This window comes from Misgurnus anguillicaudatus, chromosome 20 (assembly GCF_027580225.2).
Source record: "Misgurnus anguillicaudatus chromosome 20, ASM2758022v2, whole genome shotgun sequence".
NCBI classification, from domain to species: Eukaryota; Metazoa; Chordata; class Actinopteri; order Cypriniformes; family Cobitidae; genus Misgurnus; species Misgurnus anguillicaudatus.
In genome coordinates, this window is record NC_073356.2 from 14,662,178 (window position 1) to 14,684,944 (window position 22,767).

The 22,767-nt window shown below is 35.1% G+C and overlaps 2 protein-coding genes and 1 long non-coding RNA gene across 5 annotated transcripts; all 3 read left to right on the forward strand.

Annotated features, from left to right (window-relative positions):
* The first annotated feature begins 1,536 nt into the window (after positions 1-1,536).
* On the forward strand, positions 1,537-4,532 carry LOC141351444 (uncharacterized). Of its 3 annotated transcripts, none has more exons than XR_012359695.1 (4): positions 1,537-1,876; positions 2,523-2,737; positions 3,358-3,574; positions 4,143-4,532. It is a non-coding gene; the product is annotated as an uncharacterized lncRNA (long non-coding RNA). The 3 variants fall into 3 exon arrangements; XR_012359696.1 differs by lacking the exon at positions 1,537-1,876 and adding an exon at positions 1,973-2,213; XR_012359697.1 differs by lacking the exon at positions 1,537-1,876 and adding an exon at positions 2,364-2,383.
* Positions 4,533-7,671: 3,139 nt separating this feature from the next.
* On the forward strand, positions 7,672-10,401 carry LOC129454579 (uncharacterized). The gene is made up of 4 exons (XM_073858718.1): positions 7,672-8,004; positions 8,587-8,768; positions 10,230-10,302; positions 10,376-10,401. The coding sequence occupies exons 1-4, from the start codon at positions 7,935-7,937 to the stop codon at positions 10,399-10,401; spliced, it is 351 nt and encodes a 116-aa protein (XP_073714819.1). The 5' UTR covers positions 7,672-7,934.
* A 6,370-nt stretch (positions 10,402-16,771) lies between these two features.
* Positions 16,772-20,926, forward strand: LOC129455545 (uncharacterized). The gene is made up of 6 exons (XM_055220311.2): positions 16,772-17,527; positions 18,886-19,169; positions 19,257-19,591; positions 19,707-20,126; positions 20,218-20,372; positions 20,500-20,926. Exons 1-6 carry the CDS (start codon positions 16,908-16,910, stop codon positions 20,750-20,752), a joined length of 2,067 nt encoding a protein of 688 aa, XP_055076286.2. The 5' UTR covers positions 16,772-16,907; the 3' UTR covers positions 20,753-20,926.
* Positions 20,927-22,767: the final 1,841 nt, after the last annotated feature.

Genomic DNA, 22,767 nt, shown 5'->3' on the forward strand with positions numbered 1-22,767 from the left:
ACACTGCACAATAAAAATCCCTTTATAATGGATGACGTGGGGATTACTTGGCCCGTCTGAGTCTGACCTTTGGATTATAATCAGTACAATCAATGTACAGTAGAGAACACAGCAAAATTGTATTGGGAGCAATTTAGGGGCGGTTTCCCGGACAGGGATTAGACTAGTCCTAGACTAAAATAAATGTAAGAGCTGTACAAACTAAAAAAAAAAAATGCATTGACATATCTTAAAATACATCAGTGCTCTTTGTTTTGCCTTAAAATGCACACAAGTAATGTTTTTAGTAAGGTATGTTTGTTTATTCTTTCCTAATTAGGCTTAATCTTGGTTTAAGAAAACCCCTGTCCGGGAAAACACCACTTTGTTTGTCATTTAGTGTTTTGCGTTCATATTCTTAACTTTGGACATAGATTTATTAATATATTATTAAAATGATAAGATCATTAATGCATTGTCATTAATTTTTAAACACTGACGGGACTCTAATTAGTTATGAAAAATTTAGTCAAGAAAACAGTATTAATATTACTCAAAGAGTTTTTCTAAGAATAATTAAGGGTATTTCCCCTAAACTTCTACAGCTTATCAGATCATCCTTACAATACTCTCCTTTAAGGGAAGACATTCCTCGAATAATGATAGATGGTATTGACTTGTTAGATAAAAATGCAATAATATTCATATCAGAAGAACATTACTCTCTATAAGTAGTATTTCTCCTAAAGCAGTGTCTTCATGGAAACGGTTATATCCTTCGGTATCTTTATCTAACATATGGTCTATTCATAATAAGTTTGTGATACCAAATAAAGTCAAAGAAATCCACATTAAAATCCTTCATATTTTTTACCCCTGCAACTTATTTTTATCTAAATTTATGGATATTCACCTTTTTGTGGTTCTGAAAATGAATCAGTGATTCATTTGTTTGTTAAATGTCCCTTTACAACACCATTTTGGAATGAAATTTCAAGATTGATTTTTACATCCTTTAATAATCTTATTGACTTCACTGAAGAAATGGTCCTGTTTTTGTCATGTAATACTGGTTCTGTTCCTTTAAACAATACTATTAATATCCTGTGCTTGCTTGGAAAAGGTCATATTCATAAGTGTAAAGTTACAGCCTCAAAACCTAATTTTATTGCATTTTGCTCAGAATTAAAAGGTTTAACTGAATCTCTTTGTAAATTAAAGAATAACAAAAAAGCAGTTAAATCATACCAGATATTAAATAAGGTTTTGAATTCACATGTAAGATATGATATTTAGATGAACTTTCCTACCCCCTACTTGAGTAAAAATATAACAATTATTTTATGTCTATGTATGTTTTTTCTTTATTTATTTTCTTTATTTATTTTATTATTATTTGTTTATTTATTTCATTATTATTTTTTATAACTGTAAATCCCTCATAAAAGAATGTTTGTTCTTATTACTTTATAATACAATGTTATTGTATAATACTATTTGTATGTATAATACAAATGTTAATTGTTACTGACAAAAAAACTCGTTTTAGTCATTTGTGCATTGCATGTCGTTACCACTAATGAGCACAAGATGGCAGATGACTTCTTCGCCACTATCATTTTGAGTCGTATTTTAAAGGAAGATTTACAAGCAATAGCATGCAATGATTTTACTATAGCCAACTTATTAAATGAAGATCCAAAACCAGGAAGTCAAATGCAGTTTGAGATTTATTAAGAAAAGTGTGTTATATAACAGGATATAGAAGAGGCAGATCATTATTTTCACACTCCATCACAGCAGGTGGCGGTATGCACCTTTAAAGTTGGTTCGTAACCCGCCATTAAACCAAAAGAAGAAGATGAAGATTGTAACGTCAGCTCATCGTAAGCATTAGGTAAGTGCTCGCTCACAAGCTTATGAATAATTATATTGCAGCGAATGCGTTACGACAGGCACTGTCATTGTGTGAATACTTAATGATATAGTGATCCAAGGATTACGTCGAGTTTGCCGTAAGCTTACCTCATAGCCATCATAAGCCAGGAACGCTGACGGACACGGAAGAGCCAAAAAGTACTATTGAGGAATACAAACGCAAAAGCAGCAGCAGTAACAACAACAGAAAACAGTTTTGTTAGATAAATGGCCTTGGGCAAAAGTCTTTATAACTGCAATCACATAAGTTAGTGGAAACAGTGTCAGGCTTTCCCAGATGGAGACAATATAGTGAGGTAAAATTTTAGTGCTGTTTAAATGAATGTGTTGTGTTTGTTATTCATTTAAAAATATGAACATAAAATTATGACTCATGACAAACTGGCAAGAGAGTTGATAACACAGATCTGTCCAAATATGAGGGAAACTATATTCCTTTGTAGGCCTACTGTGTAGCATTAATAGAGTAAGTTGGTCTAAATAATTTCCTTGTTGATTTTACATTTGAATAACCATTGTTTCAAAAATCATAAAAACAAATCTGATTCTAGTTATTACTAATACAAGCAACTTTTTATGGTTTTTTATATGCTTGTCTTTCACAGATTATTCACCCAGTGTTTATTCACAAGATTGACCGAAGCTTATTTAGATGACCAAATTATGAACAATGGCCCACCCTGAGGCTGTAAGAGTGTGCCTGATGAGAGAATGCGTACTTGAAGCAGTTATAGGACATAATATATTCAAGAAGACCAAGCGATCCTTACAGGACTACATGCAAAGCAATGTACTCCAGACCGCACAACTGGACATACAGGTACTTTTTAAAAAGCTCATTATTCTTCTTAACTTAAACATGCATGCTTATTCTTTCTATTATTGTCTGTTTTATTATTAGTAAACAGTTTTGTTTTAAATTGTTAAAACATCTTTATCCTTTTTCAGATTATATTTTTGTTAAAGATTTTTTATTATCTACATGTCATGTCTGTGTTTATTTCAAGTGCAAACAGTAGAACTGTCACAAATGAATATATCTATGACTTTGCACCTGCACTTAATTTAGACATTTTTAAGCATTTTAGGTCAAAATCAGAGTGTAACTTTTACTTTTCATACTAAATGAAATATTCAGCCCCAAATAGCACTTGATTACAGAAGAGTTTTCACTTGTTAACCTGACCGATACAGCAACCATCACACCAAACATTCCAAAACCTGTTTCATTAGATAGAAACAATCAATGAATTTGGGCAACCAGTATCTGATTGAATACTATACCTAAAAGTGTGTCACAGCTTTGTTCTGATCGGTTGTTTCTGTTTATGTGTTTTGTACGCTGTGTGTTTTGTCATTGGTTTGTTTTGACAGGTGGCCATGCACGTACCAGTCATTGTCTTAAGCCCAGGATACTCATCGTTTCTCTGTTCTCTCCAGATTGTGCCCTGATGCCATCTGCCCCGTTCTCCCAGCCTCATCTTCCCTCCCTATGCCTAGCTTCACATCGGTTGGCTCTTCTTTGGCTCTCTTCATCCCGTCTGCCTGCCTCGCTGCTCTCCCTGATAACATTTCCTGACTGATGCCTTGACCTCTGACTCTTTCTGCAAGGTGCCATTCTCAGCAGTGACTCAATTTAGTGCCACCCTGCTGCTTGGTGAGTCTCTGCATTCTGGAATTGAGATTTTCATTGCCCATTCAATTAACTGTTTTGTGCCTACAGTTGAGTCTGTGACTTTTTTTTGACCAAGTGATGTAAGTAAGGTCTCAACTTTATACCTTTTAATATTGATTTCTAGTTACACAGTTGTCTTTATGATGGGCCTAGCATTTTTTAGAGAGTCTGTATTTCTGTTTCCTATGTCAATACTACCTATTACAATGTTTTTGGTTGAAAACAATTATAGGCCTTTGTTGCCAATGTTTGTTGTTTATGGGTTTAATAATCAAATATTAAATAAGATTCATTTATAACTGAGCAAAAAAATTAATCCTTTTGGAGTTTATATTCCATTATAATTTGCCTAATTCTTACTAGAGTACATGTAATAAAGTTCTGTTTTCTTTGTCATGTATGTTTTTACTACAGTACATTCTGATTGTATGAAGTTATAAGACTTAACAGTTTACAGGCTGTGATGTGCATTAGGCCTACATATACTAACATTCCTAGGTCATCCATTTCCCAGGGCAGCACAATAAACTTTACCATTTATGTGTTGCAGGCATTGCACTTCTGAGGTCATCACCATCTTTCTTCAGCCAAACAAAATGATTCTCACCAACCACCCCGGCTCTGCTAAGCTTGATGTTGGAGGTCTGCTGTTTTTGAAGCAGGGGACCACTGTCCATTAAAGGCTTCATAAACCATTTAACAAAATCACATAAGATAGTGTAGTTCATACTCCATGCGATGTGCCATACAATGGAAGGGCCATGTTCCTTATCACATCTGGATACTGCAAAGCTCCTGTCTCCTCAACAATTTACGAACTAATCAATTATTAAATGAAGAAATGCTATGTAAAAGCAAAGATATTTCTTCCTGTGGCATTTGAGTCTTAAGTGTAGTAATTACTGTTTTATGGCATAAATAAAAGTTAAATATTATATTATTTTAAAAGCATCATGTATCTTTTTTCATTCCTAATGTATTCTACTAGTAGTGTGTCAGGCACTTTAACCCTTATGAAAAAAGCCAAGGAAAGCATCATATCAAAACAACTGTTTATTTGCACATGCAACATTGAACTATGGTATACATCTCTGTTTTCATTACAATATTGAAAAGGATGAGTATTTGGAGTCTACAGTACTGCTTGCTCCATCTCCAGCAAAGATAAAAACATCCTAAGAAAAATGACTCACTCACACAGTATTCCTCTTTTTACAACCGCAACACATTTTGCACAGACAACACAGCATCTGGAGGACGTATATGATCCTCACCAGTGTTATTTATTGTTTTTCCTGTGTGTGTCTAATGATGATAAAAAAAATTATAATTGATCAATTATACTTTGAAGGATAAAGCAAAACTACTATATTTACTATAAAGCTATCTAAACCAATAGCAGCTTCATAAGACTTAAGGTGGTTATCAAAGGGACTAACAAACAAATATAATGCATATGGGTTGACCTGTGAAAACATAATGTCCTGTTTTCATTTGTCAGTTACCAGTTAGGCTTTAGAAACATGATAAAGTTAAAGTGTATTTAAAAATATAGTTTGGAGAAATGTGTGAAAGTGGTCATGAATTTCAAGGGTTGAATGATTATAGTTAACTGTTTAAAAATATGTAGTTGTAGCCTACTAATGCTTTTATAAAATGCTCAAAATATATTTTAGATTACATCCTGTGATATCCAAGCCTTCTTTCTTTCTGTGTTTTCAAAGCTCCACACCAGTAGGTGGTGGTAAAGAAAACCGTGTAGGTACGCGTTAACACGTGATTTACGTGTTAACACGTGATTTACGCGTTAACACGTAGTGCGTGTTAACACGTGATTTACGCGTTAACACGTAGTGCGTGTTAACACGTATTTTTAACACGTTTTTGCCCCAATGGCCTTCCATATATAGGGACAACCAACCCCATCCCCTGTGACAACCAACCCCGTGATGGGGTTGGTTGTCACATTAGGTGTGTTCGACTTCATGCAGCGCTGCGCAGACCGATCGGCGGCTGACTTGAAGCAGTGCATTACGGTTAGTACTTTTGTCCGACTTCAGCTGGCGCTGCAGGCACGTGACTGTGTCATATGGTTTTTAAGTACCGCGAGAGCGTTTCGAGAGTAGCCGGCTGGCTCAGCCGGTGCAGCTTCTCCAGAGCGGCTGCCCGGAGTTGTGATGACGTAACAGCTTTACTTGATTGGTCGCCTCATTGATGACAACGATCACGTGCGTTTCAAGTTTAATCCAACCTTTAGTTTCACTAATAAACATTATAAATTCATGTTTTAAAACAGGAAAAAACACTTTAATATGCTTAATATGTTATATTGTGTCGTGTAATAAAATAAAAATGAAAATAACACGCTCTATTGGTATTTTAATAATATATGCTTGTTTCCCGTTATTTTCGGGTATACAGTATAAGCAGCAATTAAAATATTCGATATAAAATGTTTCTGGTTGCAACTTTTTATTAAAAGATTTGTTTTTATTATATTCAGCATCTAATTCACTTCATTCGCGATTAAAAACAAGGAAACACGGCGCACACGTCACTACGGCAAGCAGCAGGTGTCCGGCTTGACGGCTCCGTCTTCAGTTCCTCCCTCGACTGCAAGCGGCAAACCTCGCCGATCGGTCTGCGCAGCGCCGGATGATCTCGAACACACCTATTGTGTCAGAGTGTCTTTGATGGTTAATTACTTCCTGTTACAATACATTCTAAAAGTAAGATTTTTTGAAGATGAGCAATTCATGCATGAGTAAAAATTGTGACAACCAACCCCGGTCTCCCCTATTACTATCTTTGTGCGCATATATATCTTTTTTTTGATAATCTATATGCCATATGAGCATATACATATACTAATTTTATTAGTGCACCATATAAATGTGCATAAATACAAGTAAAGGTTGGAAAAACATGGATTATCATTTGTACATGCAAGGTCAATTGAACGCTGGCATTAAACCCGAAGGGATACAAAAAACTGTTTTATTTTTAACTTTTACTTAAATTGTTATACTAAGAATTTGCGATTAAAAAATATTAACCCTGGAGAACCCAAGAACCCTTCACTTAGCATCAATTAACTCACGAAATTTCGTTATATAGTCACGTATTTTTTTGATTCTTTTTTCGTGCTATTATCACGAAATTTCGTGTTTTTTCGTAGTCGTATAACGATTTCCTGTTTTCGTGTGATTATCACGTATTGGTTACTCGACTGTTTTGTCCTATTTTCTTACCATTGTCGCTTCGGTTTAGGGTTAGATTTACATAAAATGACATCCCTAACCAAACCCAACTCTAACCCTAACGCCAGGCGACATATAAAAAAATAAATCAGGAAAAATAGTATAGATCAATATATTAAGTGACATTCTAATGCAAGCACCAAATCTAACCCTAAACCGAAGCGACAATGGTTTAAAAATAGGAAAAAACAGTCGAGTAACCAATACGTGATAATCACACGAAAACAGGAATTCGTTATACGACTACGAAAAAACACGAAATTTCGTGATAATAGCACGAAAAAAGAATCAAAAAAATACGTGACTATATCACGAAACTTTGTGAGACTGGGTAGCAGCCAACAGTGGCCAAATTTGACCCGTGGGTTCTAATTTAGAAAAATGTTATGTTTAGACCACAAAGAGTTTATATTTACATATATTTGCACCAATAGCAGGACTGGAAATGAGTGGGAGAAACTCCATCCTTTATCCAAATAATAGCATTTCAACTCTGCTACTGAATATATGCAAAAATGTCACAAACCGTGGGAATTTCTGTCATTTCCACAACTGCCCTTTCATACGTAACCTGTTATGAGGACTTAAGAAGTATATCATTCTAAAATTAGTTACAAGGTACCTGTTTGTTCAACGTTTCCATGGCAACACATCCTGTGGGCTAGATGTATATTTCTCTTGTTAGGGTGCAGCACACCATTGTAATAGGCATTAACCCCTGGCCAAATATATCCGACTTATACTGTTTGACGCAATGAACATTTCAGGGTGGTGTAGGACTGCAGCTCAAACAAACTGGCTTTTATTTTACTTCATGAATCACAGTGAAGAACAAAAAAATAATGAAATATGAATCATCACTCATTACACGTTCCGTGTTTTGCTTATGTGATCCCATAAACCCACACCCTCATCCAGGATGGATTGATAGGTGACCTCCAGATATAAAATGATCAAATAAAACACTGCACTACATTCACCACCACAAGAGCCTGAAGTGACTGTATCGTTTCTCCAGAAGCTCATCATCATCCAGAGGAATTCTGTGAATTTTGATACAAGATTTTGGTCACATTTTTAGGATGGGTCGGAGTGTTATACTTTGCACTGGTGCAGCGCTATGCATTCTGCTGTTTGCAGCAACAACAACAAGTAAGTAAATTCACAGAGCAAAATATGAATTAGTGTCAATATATGAATTTCTTATTTAATAATGGCTCCCTTAGTTATCAGTAGTTGGGAAGAGAGCTCCAGCTGCATATCTGCTTAATGCAAATTAAATTTGGATGTGACTGTATAACAGGTATATTAAAATACAAAAATGCCACATTTAACATTTGTGACACTGTCTGAGAAATCCAGGCAAAAGTCTAAATTTAAAAATTCAATTAAATTTTAAAATTTAATTTGGAGTATTAAAGTTTAATTTTAATGATTGATTTCAATCTTTGACATGATCTTACTCAGTCAATATTAAAGATATCAAGGTTATTGTTTCACAGAATGTTCTTTACATTGATTTTATGTTGGTTTTATGTTTTTTGCTATATGGTTTAATTAAGAATTTTTACCATCTGAAGAAGCTTTTTTTTTACAAAAATTTTTTTTCTTTGTAATGAAAAAAATTACTAGAAAGTTAACAAATGGTTCTTTAAGAAAACCTTTAATTAAAATGTTATTCACATGTCAGTAAGTAACTGATGCTATAATAAAATCTGTTACTGAATCTTTTAGGTGCTCAGCCCATCAGTATTTATCAAATTCTTCAACTAATCCAGTCAGCCCCGAAGAGCTACCCCTCACCTGTGTACGCGTTTAATCTCTGCATGGAGATCACCAACCGAGTCTTCAATGATTCCCTTTACAACCCTGCCACTGAAGAGTACAAGAAGATGTATAAGGAAGTTTCTGGAGCTGTAAGTGTTTGCATTGAATGCCACCAGTTGCACTGACCAATTCGCAAAGAAATAATTGCCAACAAGCCATTGAATTATTCGATAATAATGCGCACCCAAGGTGGTAATGCTTAAAGGTTATTTTAAGACAATTGACAGGTTATTACAGGACTCCTTTGCGCGAACATGTGACGTATTTCTGCTAACGTGTCACTGTCACGTATTTGTTACTCAACTGTTTTGTCCTATTTTCAAACCATTGTCGCTTCGGTTTAGGGTTAGATTTGATGTTTGCATTAGAATGTCACTTTAAGTATTGGTTTATACCTTTTTTCATGATTTATTTTTTTATATTTTATTATTTTTAAACCATTGTCACCTGGCATTAGGGTTAGAGTTGGGTTGGGTAAGGAAATGGCAAGAAAATAGGACAAAACAGTTGAGTAACAAATACGTGACAGTGACACGTAAACAGAAATACGTCACATGTTCACGCAAAAAGGCGAAAAAACTTGTCGGTGTCACAGAAAACACTCACAAAATTACATGACTATGTTATTTCGTGACATTGGGTTGAAGTGTTTGCATTGAATGCCACCAGTTGCACTGACCAATACGTAAAGAAATAATTCACGACAAGCCATTGAATTATTCGATAATAATGCAAACCCAAGGTGGTAAAGGTTATTTTTAAGACATTTGAAAGGTTATGTGTGCGTACATTTCTCATTAATCAGAATAAAGCATTCAACAGCCCTGTGGTATAATGACATATAATAGCAACTATTAATTTTGATTTCACATTGATTTCACTTGCAATCTTTGGCATGGTCTTATAGATATCAAGGTTATATTTTCAATGATAGTTCACAGACATCATAACATGCTATAGCTTTATGTTTACACGCAATTAAAAAAATGACTTTTACAGACTGGATCACATATAACAACCAAAGCATGCTTATAAAACAAAGTCAAAATGTAACTTAATATGTAATTTGTGACCACAATTTTAAATTGAACTTTTCATTGGTGTATGGTTTGTTAGGATAGGACTTATATATTATTTGACTGAGATACATATAACACAAGCACCAAATCTAACCCTAAACCGAAGCGACAATGGTTTGAAAATAGGACAAAAAAGTTGAGTAACCAATACGTGACAGCGACACAAACAGAAAAGCGTGACATGCTCACGCTCAAACGCGGCAAAGCGTGACATTGTCACGCTGGTCCATGCGTGAAATAGTCACGCAATTTCGTGATATAGGGTTGATATTTATGGTAGAAAATGATATTTATTTAATATCCTAATTTTTTCATAAATGTATTTGCTGTCTGGTTTTGTGGTCGATGGTCACATTTAATAAATCTTCGTGTGTCTTTAAATGTTAAAAGATAAACAGCATATAGATTAAGCTACCTTGAAGTATTCATCATGAACACATATTTCTAATCATGGTTTTGTTATCTTTACAGCTGAACGTCATATATAATTGCTCTATCTGTCCTACAAGAGAGACCTATAGAGGGGTAACATCAATAAAGTTCAGTAAACCTGACAGATTTGAAATCTTTTGTTTATTTGAGCATAAAAAAATATGTTATTACACTGTTTATCACAGTATGTCATGCACATGTCAACTATTAACCAGCTTTGTCTTTCTTGTCTGACCCTAGTAAAGGGTCTGTGGTCGCAAACTGTACCATATCATTCCAGACGATTTTCATCAACAACGTTGTGATCAAATATTTGTTCCTGAAAGCCATCGAAAATGATTTTCACCCAAATGGTCTTGTAATCAACAAAGATTTTACTAATGGTGAGTACCGTCCATAACATTTGTGAAACTTAAGTACATTTTACATCCAAAAGTACTTAAACCATAACACGATTTGTCTCATGCAGAAACGGTCACACCTATCTGGCACTTTACAAAGGCCACAACTCCGATGACAAGAGTGACCTCCTCTATCGTCAAAGCCTCAGGTGCGTTTAGCATAAATACACCACAACTTAGGCCTAATAATTCAAAGGATTACTGCTTTGTCACCACTAATTACTTATCCAACTTTTCACCTAACCTCAGGATTGTCAGTGCAGAACACCACAGCCAATCCTAAAAATGAGACACAGCCTGCTATCCTTCCCACCTTCCTGGGTTCAGTGGTAAATCCCTTTTACAGAGGAGTTCCTGGTTGGGCCATTGCTTTGCTGGTGTTGGCATGTGTCACTGTGTTACTGATCTTCATCCTTATACTACTGGTATAAACAAACTTTATATCATTCATTACATAAAGAGCTGTTCAACATCCCATGCCCAGCTAATAAAAATACATTTACACTGAAAAATCTACCTATAAATGGTGTATAGATGTCTTTCCACATCAGGCTGATACAGGAGACTTTGTTAGCATTACAGTAGCATTGAGTGTTCCTGTAAAGTTGTGATTCACATACTAATCGTCTGCCAAATGCATAAATGTACATTGATACATTTATTATGTAATGTAATATCTCCATTTCATCCGCAGTTATGCTTTTGGTGCTGTACGAAGAGAAACAAAAAGGATGAGACCGAGCATGCACCGTACGAGCGAACGTCTTTCAAAGAACATCTTACCCCATACAATCCACAAGCACCGCAGCACAACCAAACTTACCCTGTCTTGGTAAGAACACATCTATACTATTTATGTCTACAGACTGATGATCACTTTGTCTGGCAAATTTAGGGTTATTTGTTATGAGATATTTTAATAATGCAAAGTTATACAAACATACTACTGATAACCTTCCTGCAACCGTGAAGGTTATCACACCGCTGATCTACTGACCGTCCTTCTACGAGATGCCAAGCCCGATGCCTGACCAGCGACCACCGGCGGAACCAGTTTAATTCGCTTAGCCGTTTACATACCCTGATAGTATTTATATATATAAATATATATGTATCTCTCTCAAGGGTTTTTTTCCATCCTAGGAGTTTTCCCCCTGGACTAGCCAGGAGGGTTTTTCTCCTAGGGGTTGTTTTTCATCCCCTGGAGAGTCCGCCACCTTTGGCTTAACTTACTACTTTACTGTATACGTTACATTATTACTATGCTCATTTTTCGGTTTCATACATCTATTAATGTAAAGCTGCTTTGAAACAATTAACTATTGTGAAAAGCGCTATATAAATAAAATTGAATTGAATTGAATAAACAAGATGGTTTAAATATATACTATATAATAAGCTTAAATAGACTATATGGCTATATAAAACTAAAAGCCAGTGAAAATGATGAAATAGCTATCTAAAAAGTCATTACTATGACTTTTCAAAATATTTCAAAGTATTCAAAATATAACTTATAATGTTTATGCTTTATTTAACACAAGCAGTTAACTGTTATTACAGGTTATTTTTTAATAAAGGCTGTGTTTTTTCTATGGCAGGCAGATCCAGAGTTTATAAAGAATGGCAACCGCTCTGAGATGTATGTGGTGAATCCACAGAGATGATGAACACAATTGTAAGAGAGGTAAAAGATAACACATCTGATAACATCTGGACTGTAAAACATGAGGAAATACATTATAGGCACAAACTTACACATCATTGATAAAACAGACAGACAGTACAATGTCAAAAACTATATATTTATTAAATACGAATAAACCTGAAAGAGTCTTTTATTCGAAAGTAAAGCCTTAATGTCAAATTCACAGGTAAAACTAACCGCTTTACAAATAATGGTGGCTTACAGGTAAATACTTACACATAGTGATGATTTATTTAATTTAAACAAAGAGACCAGCAGAGCACAATGCCCATCCATTTATTATATAAACTGGGATAAAGTGCAAAGGTCATTCAATGAACTGACTATTGTGACCATTATACTCATTTATTGTGGCAACACAAAGATCGGATTTACTTAAGATGAAAGATTAAACATTGTATAAAGTTCTTGCAAATAAATGATTCATTTGTTAATACATTGCCAAACAATGGATGGCATTGATGTATGACTTTCCCGGGAATATTTGTATTATTTATTATCTTAAATATTTATTAGTATTATTTCTTAATACAATTATGTTGGATTAATTGACATTGAAAAATATTTGCTGACATATGAACCATAAGATCCGTTATACATTATAATGACATTAAGACATAAAGCTGAGGGAAAACAAACCAAACACAACCCTCACATTTATGTAACTGTTTGTATAAGATAGTTTACATTACTATATATATATGTTAATCTTATTATATGTGATAATGTAATCAAATAATCTTCATCAGCATCTGTGACTGTAGTAAGATGTAAACATTTACATTTTAAGAAAGAGAAAACTTTATATTGTTAATATCTGTTTTATAAAATGTCTTATACAGTACAAATAACATTATCATCTTTTCAGAATCCGGACACATAAAGATCTTGTGATGTAAAAGATTTCTCTTGTGGAAAACACTGAAGACTTCAATAAAGATCATAATGATGTCATCATTACCATGTGTTATATAAGTATTATACTCATCTTTTTCAATGAGATTGCTGGTTTTAATGTATTTATTTCTGAATTATTTATAAAGCACAAATATATGGGGACATTGGGCTCTTTTGCATATATTATTCGGTTTCATTGTTAGCAAGCCTCAGTTTAGGCTAAAAACATCTGCTGAAGGACCAGACTGAAGTTTTGAAAGATTTTATTTTTGATAGTTTATATTTGATTAGTGTATGCTATGCGGTGGTATTTCTCATGACTGCAGGGTCAATATTATGCAAACATATCTTCATCTTTATTACATATGTGTTGTCATTTATAGTTCATGTGGGAACAACTCTTGTTATTACACTTACAAAACTTCTGAAATATCATACAAAAACAATTCAATCTGTAGACATCAAAGCAACTCTGAATAAACTGCATGGTTAAAATAATATGCTTGAAATGTTTCTGTCTTCATAAAATATGATTTAAAGCAATAAAACTGCAAATTAACTTTGTCATATTTACTTTGTCTACAACACAGTTGCGGTGTTTGTAACATCTACATTAAATTACACATTAAACCTAGTAGTTGTGCAGCTATTTTAAAGATCAAGATTCTAATGCATACACAAGTGCTATCTTTCCCTTATAAATCGGAAGTATCTGCTAAATAATTTGCTTGCAAAGTGCTATTTAATTCTTGAGCAAGTAGGGACACTTTAAATTCATCATGAGAGTTATTGTCAGCTAAAATAAAATTATGACATTTAAAGTACGAAATGTAATATTTTAACTTTAAAGCCTCTTCAGGACATTCCCAGTATCCCTTTGCAAGGCTAACAAGATTACCTGTCCATACAAACAGGCCTATAGGCTGTTTTTCTCACCTAACCAACTCAAGTTTTATGTCCTTATTAAATGTCAACATGCAAAACTCTATTTACCCAAGGGCAAAGCAGAGGTGTAAAGTACTCGAGTAAATGTACTTCGTTACTGTACTTAAGTATTTTTTGGGCTACTTTGTACTTGTACTGAGTATCAAAAATATAGGCAACTTTTACTCTCTACTCAATTACATTTTTGATTGGGTATTTGTACTCTTTACTCCACTGCATTTGAAATGACACTTAACGTTACTCGCTACATTGTTTATTCGTCAAATAAAAACGAGACGAAAGTGTCAGAGGGTGATGATGGATAGAATCTGTGGTCGCGAGGTTACACGCACACACACACACAACTGAGGGACTTCATTTGGCGTTGCGCAGAGCAAACGAATAAAATCAAAGTACTGCGAGAGCGAATCAAATGCATATGGAGAAGTCTGGTCTCGCGGTATTTTGATGTCAAACGCTGAATGGCTTGCGTTGAGCCACCGTAGCGGGACATCTGCGTGCTGCGTATGTCATAAACTGTAGAGAAAAGTTCGCGTCTGGTCTGAGAGAAGAGATAAAGAGCAAACATATGGATGCATATCACATTTGCTTCAGTCAAGGGACCCTTTGTTAAACATGTGAAGCTACAATCAAAACAAAATTGATGCGCGATTGCAGGAGGGTCATCCCGCAACTCAAAGGCAAGCACAAATGTTTATATACTCTGACGCTACTGTATCAGGTAACCTGAGCTGGTTACATAACTTGATATAACTTACTATATAAGCCAAAATAAACCAGCGAGGTCCTGTACTGATTGCCCGAGTAACTTAAGTACATTATAAGATTGATAATAGATGTGTACAATTTCCTTGTCCTCACATTTAATCAAGTATGCTGTAATGTATTTACTGTAAAGAGGGATGCATGACGGAAGAAATGTAGTGCACTTAATGTGAGATAGTGGTGTAACATCTACTACATGTGTTTTCAATTAATCTTTCAAATGAACAACTTCACGTTTGTAATATGCATTATCATATTTCTGTTAGTGTAATTTTATTTTACAGGAATTTTTTAAATATTAAAATTATATCTTTTTTAGGATAGGCCTATATAAGAATATTTGGTAATGTTAACAAGATTTTAATAAAGTATTAGTAATTGTTGAAATTAACATTAACAAAGATGAATAAATGCTGTATAAGTGCAGTTCATTATTAGTTCATGTTGAGTAATGTAGCTAACTAATGTTAACTAATGAACCTTATTGTAAAGTGTTACCATATATTTATATCACAAAGTTAGGCTATATATTTTTCAGCATGGCACATTCAAGTACACAATGACACTAGACTAAAATGAAATGGGTTTAAATTAAATTGAATGTAGATTTCTAGACTAAAATCTCATGGCATTTAGTTGAATAAAATTAGACTTAAACTAAATCACTTCAGATGACAAAAATATGACTAAAACTTAATTCAATTTTTGTCAAAAGACTATGACTATGTTTAATCTGTGTATGTTCTGCCAGGTCAAAATTTTGAGGAGTTTGATTTCTTTTCTATATTAGGAAATAAAACCTCATAAATAAACTTTCTTAGTTTTCACTGCCCAGATCTACAATGTCTCTTTGTGTTGAGGACTAGTGCATCTTTGAGCCAACATTCAGTACGAGTAAAAATACTTGAGTACTTTTAAATTGGGTTACTTTAATACTTTTACTCAAGTCGTATTGAAATTGGTAACTTGTAACTTGTAGTGGAGTAATTTTTACAGTAAGTAATTTGTACTTTTACTCAAGTATGGCTTTCAGCTACTCTTTACACCTCTGGGGCAAAGGAAGATTGATCAGGTTGCTGTGCAGATCATTAATAGGCACGTTTTGCCATCTTTTCTGATTGGTAAAAAGAAGATCTTGTATTGAAGTTATTAACTTAACTTGGTGTGTTTAATTCCACTGTTATTACACGGCTATCTGGAATGCTTCCCGCTCATGAGAATCATCTACTACTACTTATATGTTTAATGTATCATTTATTTGTCTTATCTCATGCCAACATTAACATAACCAGCTGGTTCAGAACAATTCAAATCAATATTTTGTGTCCATTGCAATGTTTAACGAATGCATCAAAACGAAATTAGACAAAAATCACATCAATATAACTAAACCCCTGGTCAGAGCTTGACTAAATGCCGTACCAAGTGTGTGGTGATAATATCGAGGGCGTGGTGAGCTTGAACCTGCTTACGTCACGAGGTATTTTCAACTGCAGTAGCCACCGTTCAACCTGAAGAGGGCAGCACTCAGACGTTTTTACACCATTGAAACACTTTATATCCAAATGTCAAAAAACTTACTAAAATCAATGAACAGCACTAATAAAGCATCACTCTTACAGATCATTAACTAAAAAAGTTGGTTTAGGGTTTAGTTACTCTTTAGTAGATCCTCCTTTAGCAAAGAATAACAGACTCTAAACGCTTCCTATTTCCTGTAATGAGTATCTGGATTGATGTATGTATTTGTGACCTGTCAGGGAAACCAGTGACACAAGTCGGCAGTACAACTTTAGAGATAATGAGAAATAACGTTTTTTTTCTTTTTTCACAAAATACTATTTTGCTGTTGAAAACGGGCTTGTTTTTCCTGAGATTCTAGCGGGGAGGGGGCGTCATAAGCGGCTTTTGTTACTTTAGTTATAGCCCCGCCCCTAAGGGAACAGCGTGGCTACTTAAGCAGCACTCTGACTGTCCAGCTCGTTCTGATATCAACATTCAATGAAGACGATGGACACCACAGAGACTGTCGCAGACGAGCTGAACCGTGGATGTTACGCCGAAAATGTTTTGAAGTACTTCTTCGACAAGCCGGATTCTTATGAACAAGCGCTCACTGATTCTGAAGACGATCTGAGCGACGATGAAAGCGACATGATACGACTATATAATATCCCTAATCTACAACTGAGCGAAGATGATGAAGACCAAGACGAGGAAGAATGTATCGAGCTGGCGTCAGATGAGTTGGACCGTAAGATATCAGAGGCTATATCGGTAGTAACATTTGAAGGGGATGAGGACAGAGAAATGCAGAAAATCCGCAACTTTGACTGTAAATGCTACACGAGGAGGAAAGAGAACCCGCATGGGAGACAGTCATGTAGCCAGAAGCTTTCTCCAGACATTATGTACAACATACGGATGGATTCTTTAGCTGCGGAAAAAGAGTGGCAGGACATGCGAATTATTGGACATTTAGAGGCAAACAGACGCACAGTGCTAACTTCGGAAATGATTACATCCAAGAAGAAGGCACCGACAAAGAGAAAGTGTGCCCGAACGACTTATTTCATTGGAGGCATCGAGATCTGCAAGAATACTTTTGTGTTTCTTATGGGGTGAGTTTCCATAAACGTTAAAGTTTGTCGTTTTGTGTTCATTCTAGTTATTAGCTAGCTCAGGACTGTGGTTTCGATTGCCAAAACCCTATTGTTATTAAATGGCTCAGGACTGTGGTTTCGATTGCCCCCATTACTATAATGAGCTTTTAGATGGCAATGTGAGCATCTGCTATTAATATGAATGATGCTTGAATTGACTGATGTTAATGACTTAGCTCACGTAAACCTGAAGCCTGTTGGCATTCTTGAATTAAATGATGCTAACTAAATAAACTAAATTTAACTAACCAATAGTTTATTAACGTAATAGGTGTATCAGATTAAATTCATAATTAAAAGTATGAAGTATCCGTAGCTATTAAATGTGCGTTTTAAGTCAAAACAAAAATATTTGTAAGGCTTTTTTAATCCTTAGACTTAAACCAGGTCAAAGAGTATAGAAGCACAAGAGAGGAAACTCTGCAGCCCTACAAATCCGCCATTTTGGAATGAAAGCGACTCGGAGTCAACTAGAAGTGATCGCAATATCAGCTACTTTGTACATTTAAAAGATCAAATTCCAACTGAATGATGATTACACAGAATAACATACAATCAGACCAGTGATCATTAATCCCTTTTACAGCTTATTTTCAGATATTTAGACAAGTCTTCCACTTTAAATAGGCTAATTTTACATACAAACATATCGACATAAACTCATCCACACACAATATTTTGGCTCCATACATATACATATACACACACATACAACTGAATTGCTCGAAATGGATTAAGTAAAAAAAAAACAGTTTTAGGATAACAGACAGAGCAATGAAACATGCGATTATCATGTTTGTAGCGGGATCCAGGGGATTAATATGTACAAAATATATTTCACACCTAGTGGAGTTGGTAAATAATAATAATAGTAAATGTAGCATAAAATAGAATTGCATACTAAAGCAAGAAAAAAACTACCTCAAATGTGTATCTATTTAATGATTGGATTCCACAACTGATAACAACAACAAATCAACACATACATACAAGACAATACAGCGTTTCGTGTAGGTGTAGCAAGTGAACTAAATTTTATTTTAAGAAACTTACTATTGCGCTTCTGATTTGGCTGTGAGATTCGCTGAGAATGAATTGGCTGTGAGAATTTTCATTCCAAAATGGCGGCCGCGCTACTGAAGCGACTGTTGCCAAAAACGAATGAGAGTTTCCCCTCTTGTGCTCCTATACTCTTTGACCACTAAATTTTACAGTGAATTAAAAGTAATAAGTATTGGTCATAAAATTTCCTTCAGTAAAGTAAAATATATATAATTGGAAAGATCATGATGTTAAACTTTTTTTTTCCTTTTCAGCATTGGGAGAGACACCCTGGCTGATATAGTCAAACACTATGAGGAGAACGGGGCAAGACCACGTTTGAGGAAGAAGCATTCACTGCCACGTCCACCAGTCAGGTTCATAAAATCTGAGGACATCAACAGAGTTGTGGACTTCATAAAAAACTATGCAGAAGACAATGCCATCTTGCTGCCTGGCCAACAGCCTGGGCATAAGTATTGCCATGTGAAGTTGCTGCCAACTCATGTGTCCAAGGCTTCAGTGTGGCGTCTCTACGTGAAGTCTGCTAAGGAACTTGGTATGTGTATTGAGTGCTTATAATGTGAAATTATGCGAAGCACTACTAGCAATTACAATGTAACCATAAGCAATATCTGTTTTTCAGGTGAGCGTGCTGTTTGTAAAACCAGCTTCAAAGCACTGTGGAACCGACTTCTCCCACACATCAAAAGTTCCCGGCCGCGCACAGATCTTTGCTGGCAGTGCCAAAGCAATACCGAGCAGCTGATACAAAGTGCAAACCTCCCAGATGATAGAAAGTCTGAAGCAGTAAAGAAGCAACAAGATCATCTTTCCCTTGTACAGAAAGAGAGGGACCAATACAACGACTTGAATGCTGCATGCAGAAAAATCTGCTCTGGCTCTAACCTGTCTTTTGGACCGTCCCTACCAGCTAGCAAGAAGATTAGGATGCATTACAGTTTTGATTTTGCTCAGCAGGTAATTCACAGACATTTACTTCCACATACACTTACTTCCGTGGAAACCCTGTTTATTAAACAGTTATGAAAAGACACAAATTTAATCTAATCCAAGTTCCCTCTGTCTCCTACAGTTACACTTTCCCTCAAACCCTCTCCAGCCAGGACCAACGTACTTCCTGACCCCACGGAAATGTGGCCTCTTTGGTATTTCCTGTGAAGGGCTGCAGAAACAGGTGAATTACCTGATTGATGAAGGCATGTCATCTGCTAAGGGAAGCAATGAAGTCATCAGCTACATGCATCATTTTTTTGGCAACTTTGGAGTTGGCGAAACAGAAGTGGATCTTCATTGTGACGACTGCAGTGGGCAGAACAAGAACAACTTTATGCTCTGGTACCTTGCCTGGAGGGCTGGACACAAGCTTCACGATAAAATTGACCTCCACTTCCTTATTGCTGGTCACACCAAGTTTTCTCCTGACTGTGGCTTTGGACTCATCAAGCAAGCCTACAAGAAGACCACAGTCAACACTTTGGCAGACATCGCTGAGGTACTTTAACTTTACTTTGCTTTAGTGACTTCAGTGCTGTTTTCTGTTCTGCTTCAACTAAAGATCTTTTTTTTCTCCCTGTTTTCCTCAGGTTGTGGAAAAAAGCTCTCCTGTAAGTCACCTCAATATCCCACAGCTTGTTGGAACGGCAGAGGGCAAAGTTTTAGTCCAAACATTCGACTGGCAGCACCATCTGTCTCGCCACTTCCGTAGACTTCCACAGATCAAGAGTTATCATCACTTTAGGTACTTAAATTGAAACTTTCACATTTTGGACATACAATATAACATGGCAACAACATATACATGACAGTTTTATATGAGAAAATACTTTGCCATGTTTAAAATGTCTTATGTGCTTATTCTGTCACAGCTTTGACGCCAAGAGACCAGGTGTGGTGCTTGCAAAAACTGATTGTGATGCACAACCTGTTGAATTTCAGCTACTGCGCGACGGAGAAGATCTGCCCCCTATTGACGGTCTTCTTGTCCTGTCCCCACCTGGACTGAACATTGAAAGGCAGACCTATCTCTATGAAAAAATCAGGCCGTTCTGTGCTAAAGAGGCAAGACACATCACATGCCCAGCGCCAAGGGTCACAGCACAGAAGAGGAAGCGGATGTGATATTGCACAATGTCCTTTTTGTCTTTTATTTTGTTTACAAAAAAGAACTTTACGTTTTTAAGAGACTTTATTTTTTACATTAAAACAAATTACTTTCTTAAAAGAGTTTTTATTTCAAGCATTGTATGCTTGTTTGAAATATTTCATTAAAAAACATTAATAGCTATCTCTGTGTTGTTTCTTTCTTTTATAATTACAATGGTAGGATTATGCACTTTCATTAGAAAAAATAATATTTTTTTTATTCAGTGTACATAAGAGTTGCCTTTATTGTTAGATGCTAAGAGACATTTATTTACATTATGATTAATTTGCTATTCTTTAGGAACAGAAGGGTCATAAACATTAATGTTAAACACACAATAGTAGGATTATCCCAGTATATGAATAGATCTCAAAGGTGCTGGGAAAATCTTCCAAAAAATTAATACAATGATTTGGTTACGCTTTATTTTAATAATCCACTTTAGACATTTTACTAACTATAAAAACCGTTGTAGCTACAGTAACTAACTCTCATTTATTTGACACTACGTGTCAACTAACTCTGGCTTTAGACTGTAAAGGGTAAGGGTTAGTGGAATAAGTTAACAGCAAAGATGCTTCAGTATAATGTCTGTTGGGTCATAATAAAGATTTCAAGCAGACAGTCTATTAATACTCTAAAGATAGTTGTAGTACTATCAAAATAAAGTGTTACCAATGATTCTTGACCTAATAATTTTAGTAAATGTCCTTATAATGATTAAACAAACATTAATGCTATAACAATGGTATTGCTCATTCCCCAATGGGCAGGCAAATTGGCCATCACAAACATACATCAGTGAATATCTTTAAGGTTAAATAAGTTTGTGTTTGGTTTCTCATAGTCAGAGGTGCTGCACCTCTGTTAATACTTTATTTTTAGTAACAACTTTACGTCATAAGGTGATCAGAAAAGGAAACACAGGATTTGTGGCTTATAAATCAGGGAGGATAACATTTAAACTGTCATATTTAAAGGTCTCTTGTGGAAGCATGAAGTTAAAACAACTTGGTTATTCAACATACTATTTAAAATTTTGACTTATTTGAGTAATAAGTTGACATAACTTATAAAAACAAATTGTTTAACTTAATTTGTTAAGTTAAAGTAATATATGTCGATTTTATATCATTTTTACAGTGTGATTCACAATTGTAAATGTGCTAGTGTGTGAATGTACAGTGCAAACATGTATAAAGTGTTTGTAATGTAAACACGATTAAACTCTGATGACACATTGTCAAAAAAACATTGTCTAAAATGGCTGGCATTGTACCCTTTAAAGGTCCTAATATGATACAGATATGCATACAGTTGGTACCAGTATGCACCTGTGAGGTATTTCTATGACCTCTTTTAATGCAAAGTTATATATAATGTCATATGTGCATGTAACTGTAACATAATTTATACAGTACATAACTGCTTAAAGTCAAAGTTTCATGGCTCCTGAGTAACTTTATTTAAATGTTATACAGTAGTAGTTAATATAGTAATTAATAATTAATATAGTAATTGTAAATGGTAATGGTAAAACTGTATCTTATTATACTGTTTTGTATAACACAGTACAAGCACAGTCCATTTTATTTAATCTGCGTTAACTCCGATTGGTGCAAGCGTAGCTAACCAATATGGCGGCAATGCTGGATTACATTCCAGCACGTCATGAGGCGTGCTGGAGGCGTCTACATAAATAATGTCTTGGTTAGGCCCCTGTCTTGCAGTCCGCAGACAGACCAATCTCAAACCACATTAACATACATCAATTTACTGTTTAGAGGTTATTTGTACAAGGAAAAGCTGAAAATGTTAAAACAGACACTACTTATTTAATGAGTCTATTCAATTCACTGTACTGTAAGAATGTTGTGTTACAATGTCTCACCCGTTTTTCTGATGTCATATACTGAAGGCATAGCACCATGCTCAAGATCACATTTAATAACCTGCAAAATAACGTGAGAAGAAAATATCTGGACAAAAA

Bases quoted from the DNA above. Each gene is read 5' to 3' on its own strand.
- LOC129454579 (XM_073858718.1), top strand. From the start codon at position 7,935: ATGGGTCGGAGTGTTATACTTTGCACTGGTGCAGCGCTATGCATTCTG. The intron at 8,005-8,586 runs GTAAGTAAATTC...TGAATCTTTTAG, and splicing joins GTTTGCAGCAACAACAACAA to GTGCTCAGCCCATCAGTATT. The intron at 8,769-10,229 runs GTAAGTGTTTGC...TTATCTTTACAG, and splicing joins ATAAGGAAGTTTCTGGAGCT to CTGAACGTCATATATAATTG.
- LOC129455545 (XM_055220311.2), top strand. From the start codon at position 16,908: ATGAAGACGATGGACACCACAGAGACTGTCGCAGACGAGCTGAACCGT. The intron at 19,170-19,256 runs GTATGTGTATTG...TCTGTTTTTCAG, and splicing joins GAAGTCTGCTAAGGAACTTG to GTGAGCGTGCTGTTTGTAAA. The intron at 19,592-19,706 runs GTAATTCACAGA...TGTCTCCTACAG, and splicing joins GTTTTGATTTTGCTCAGCAG to TTACACTTTCCCTCAAACCC.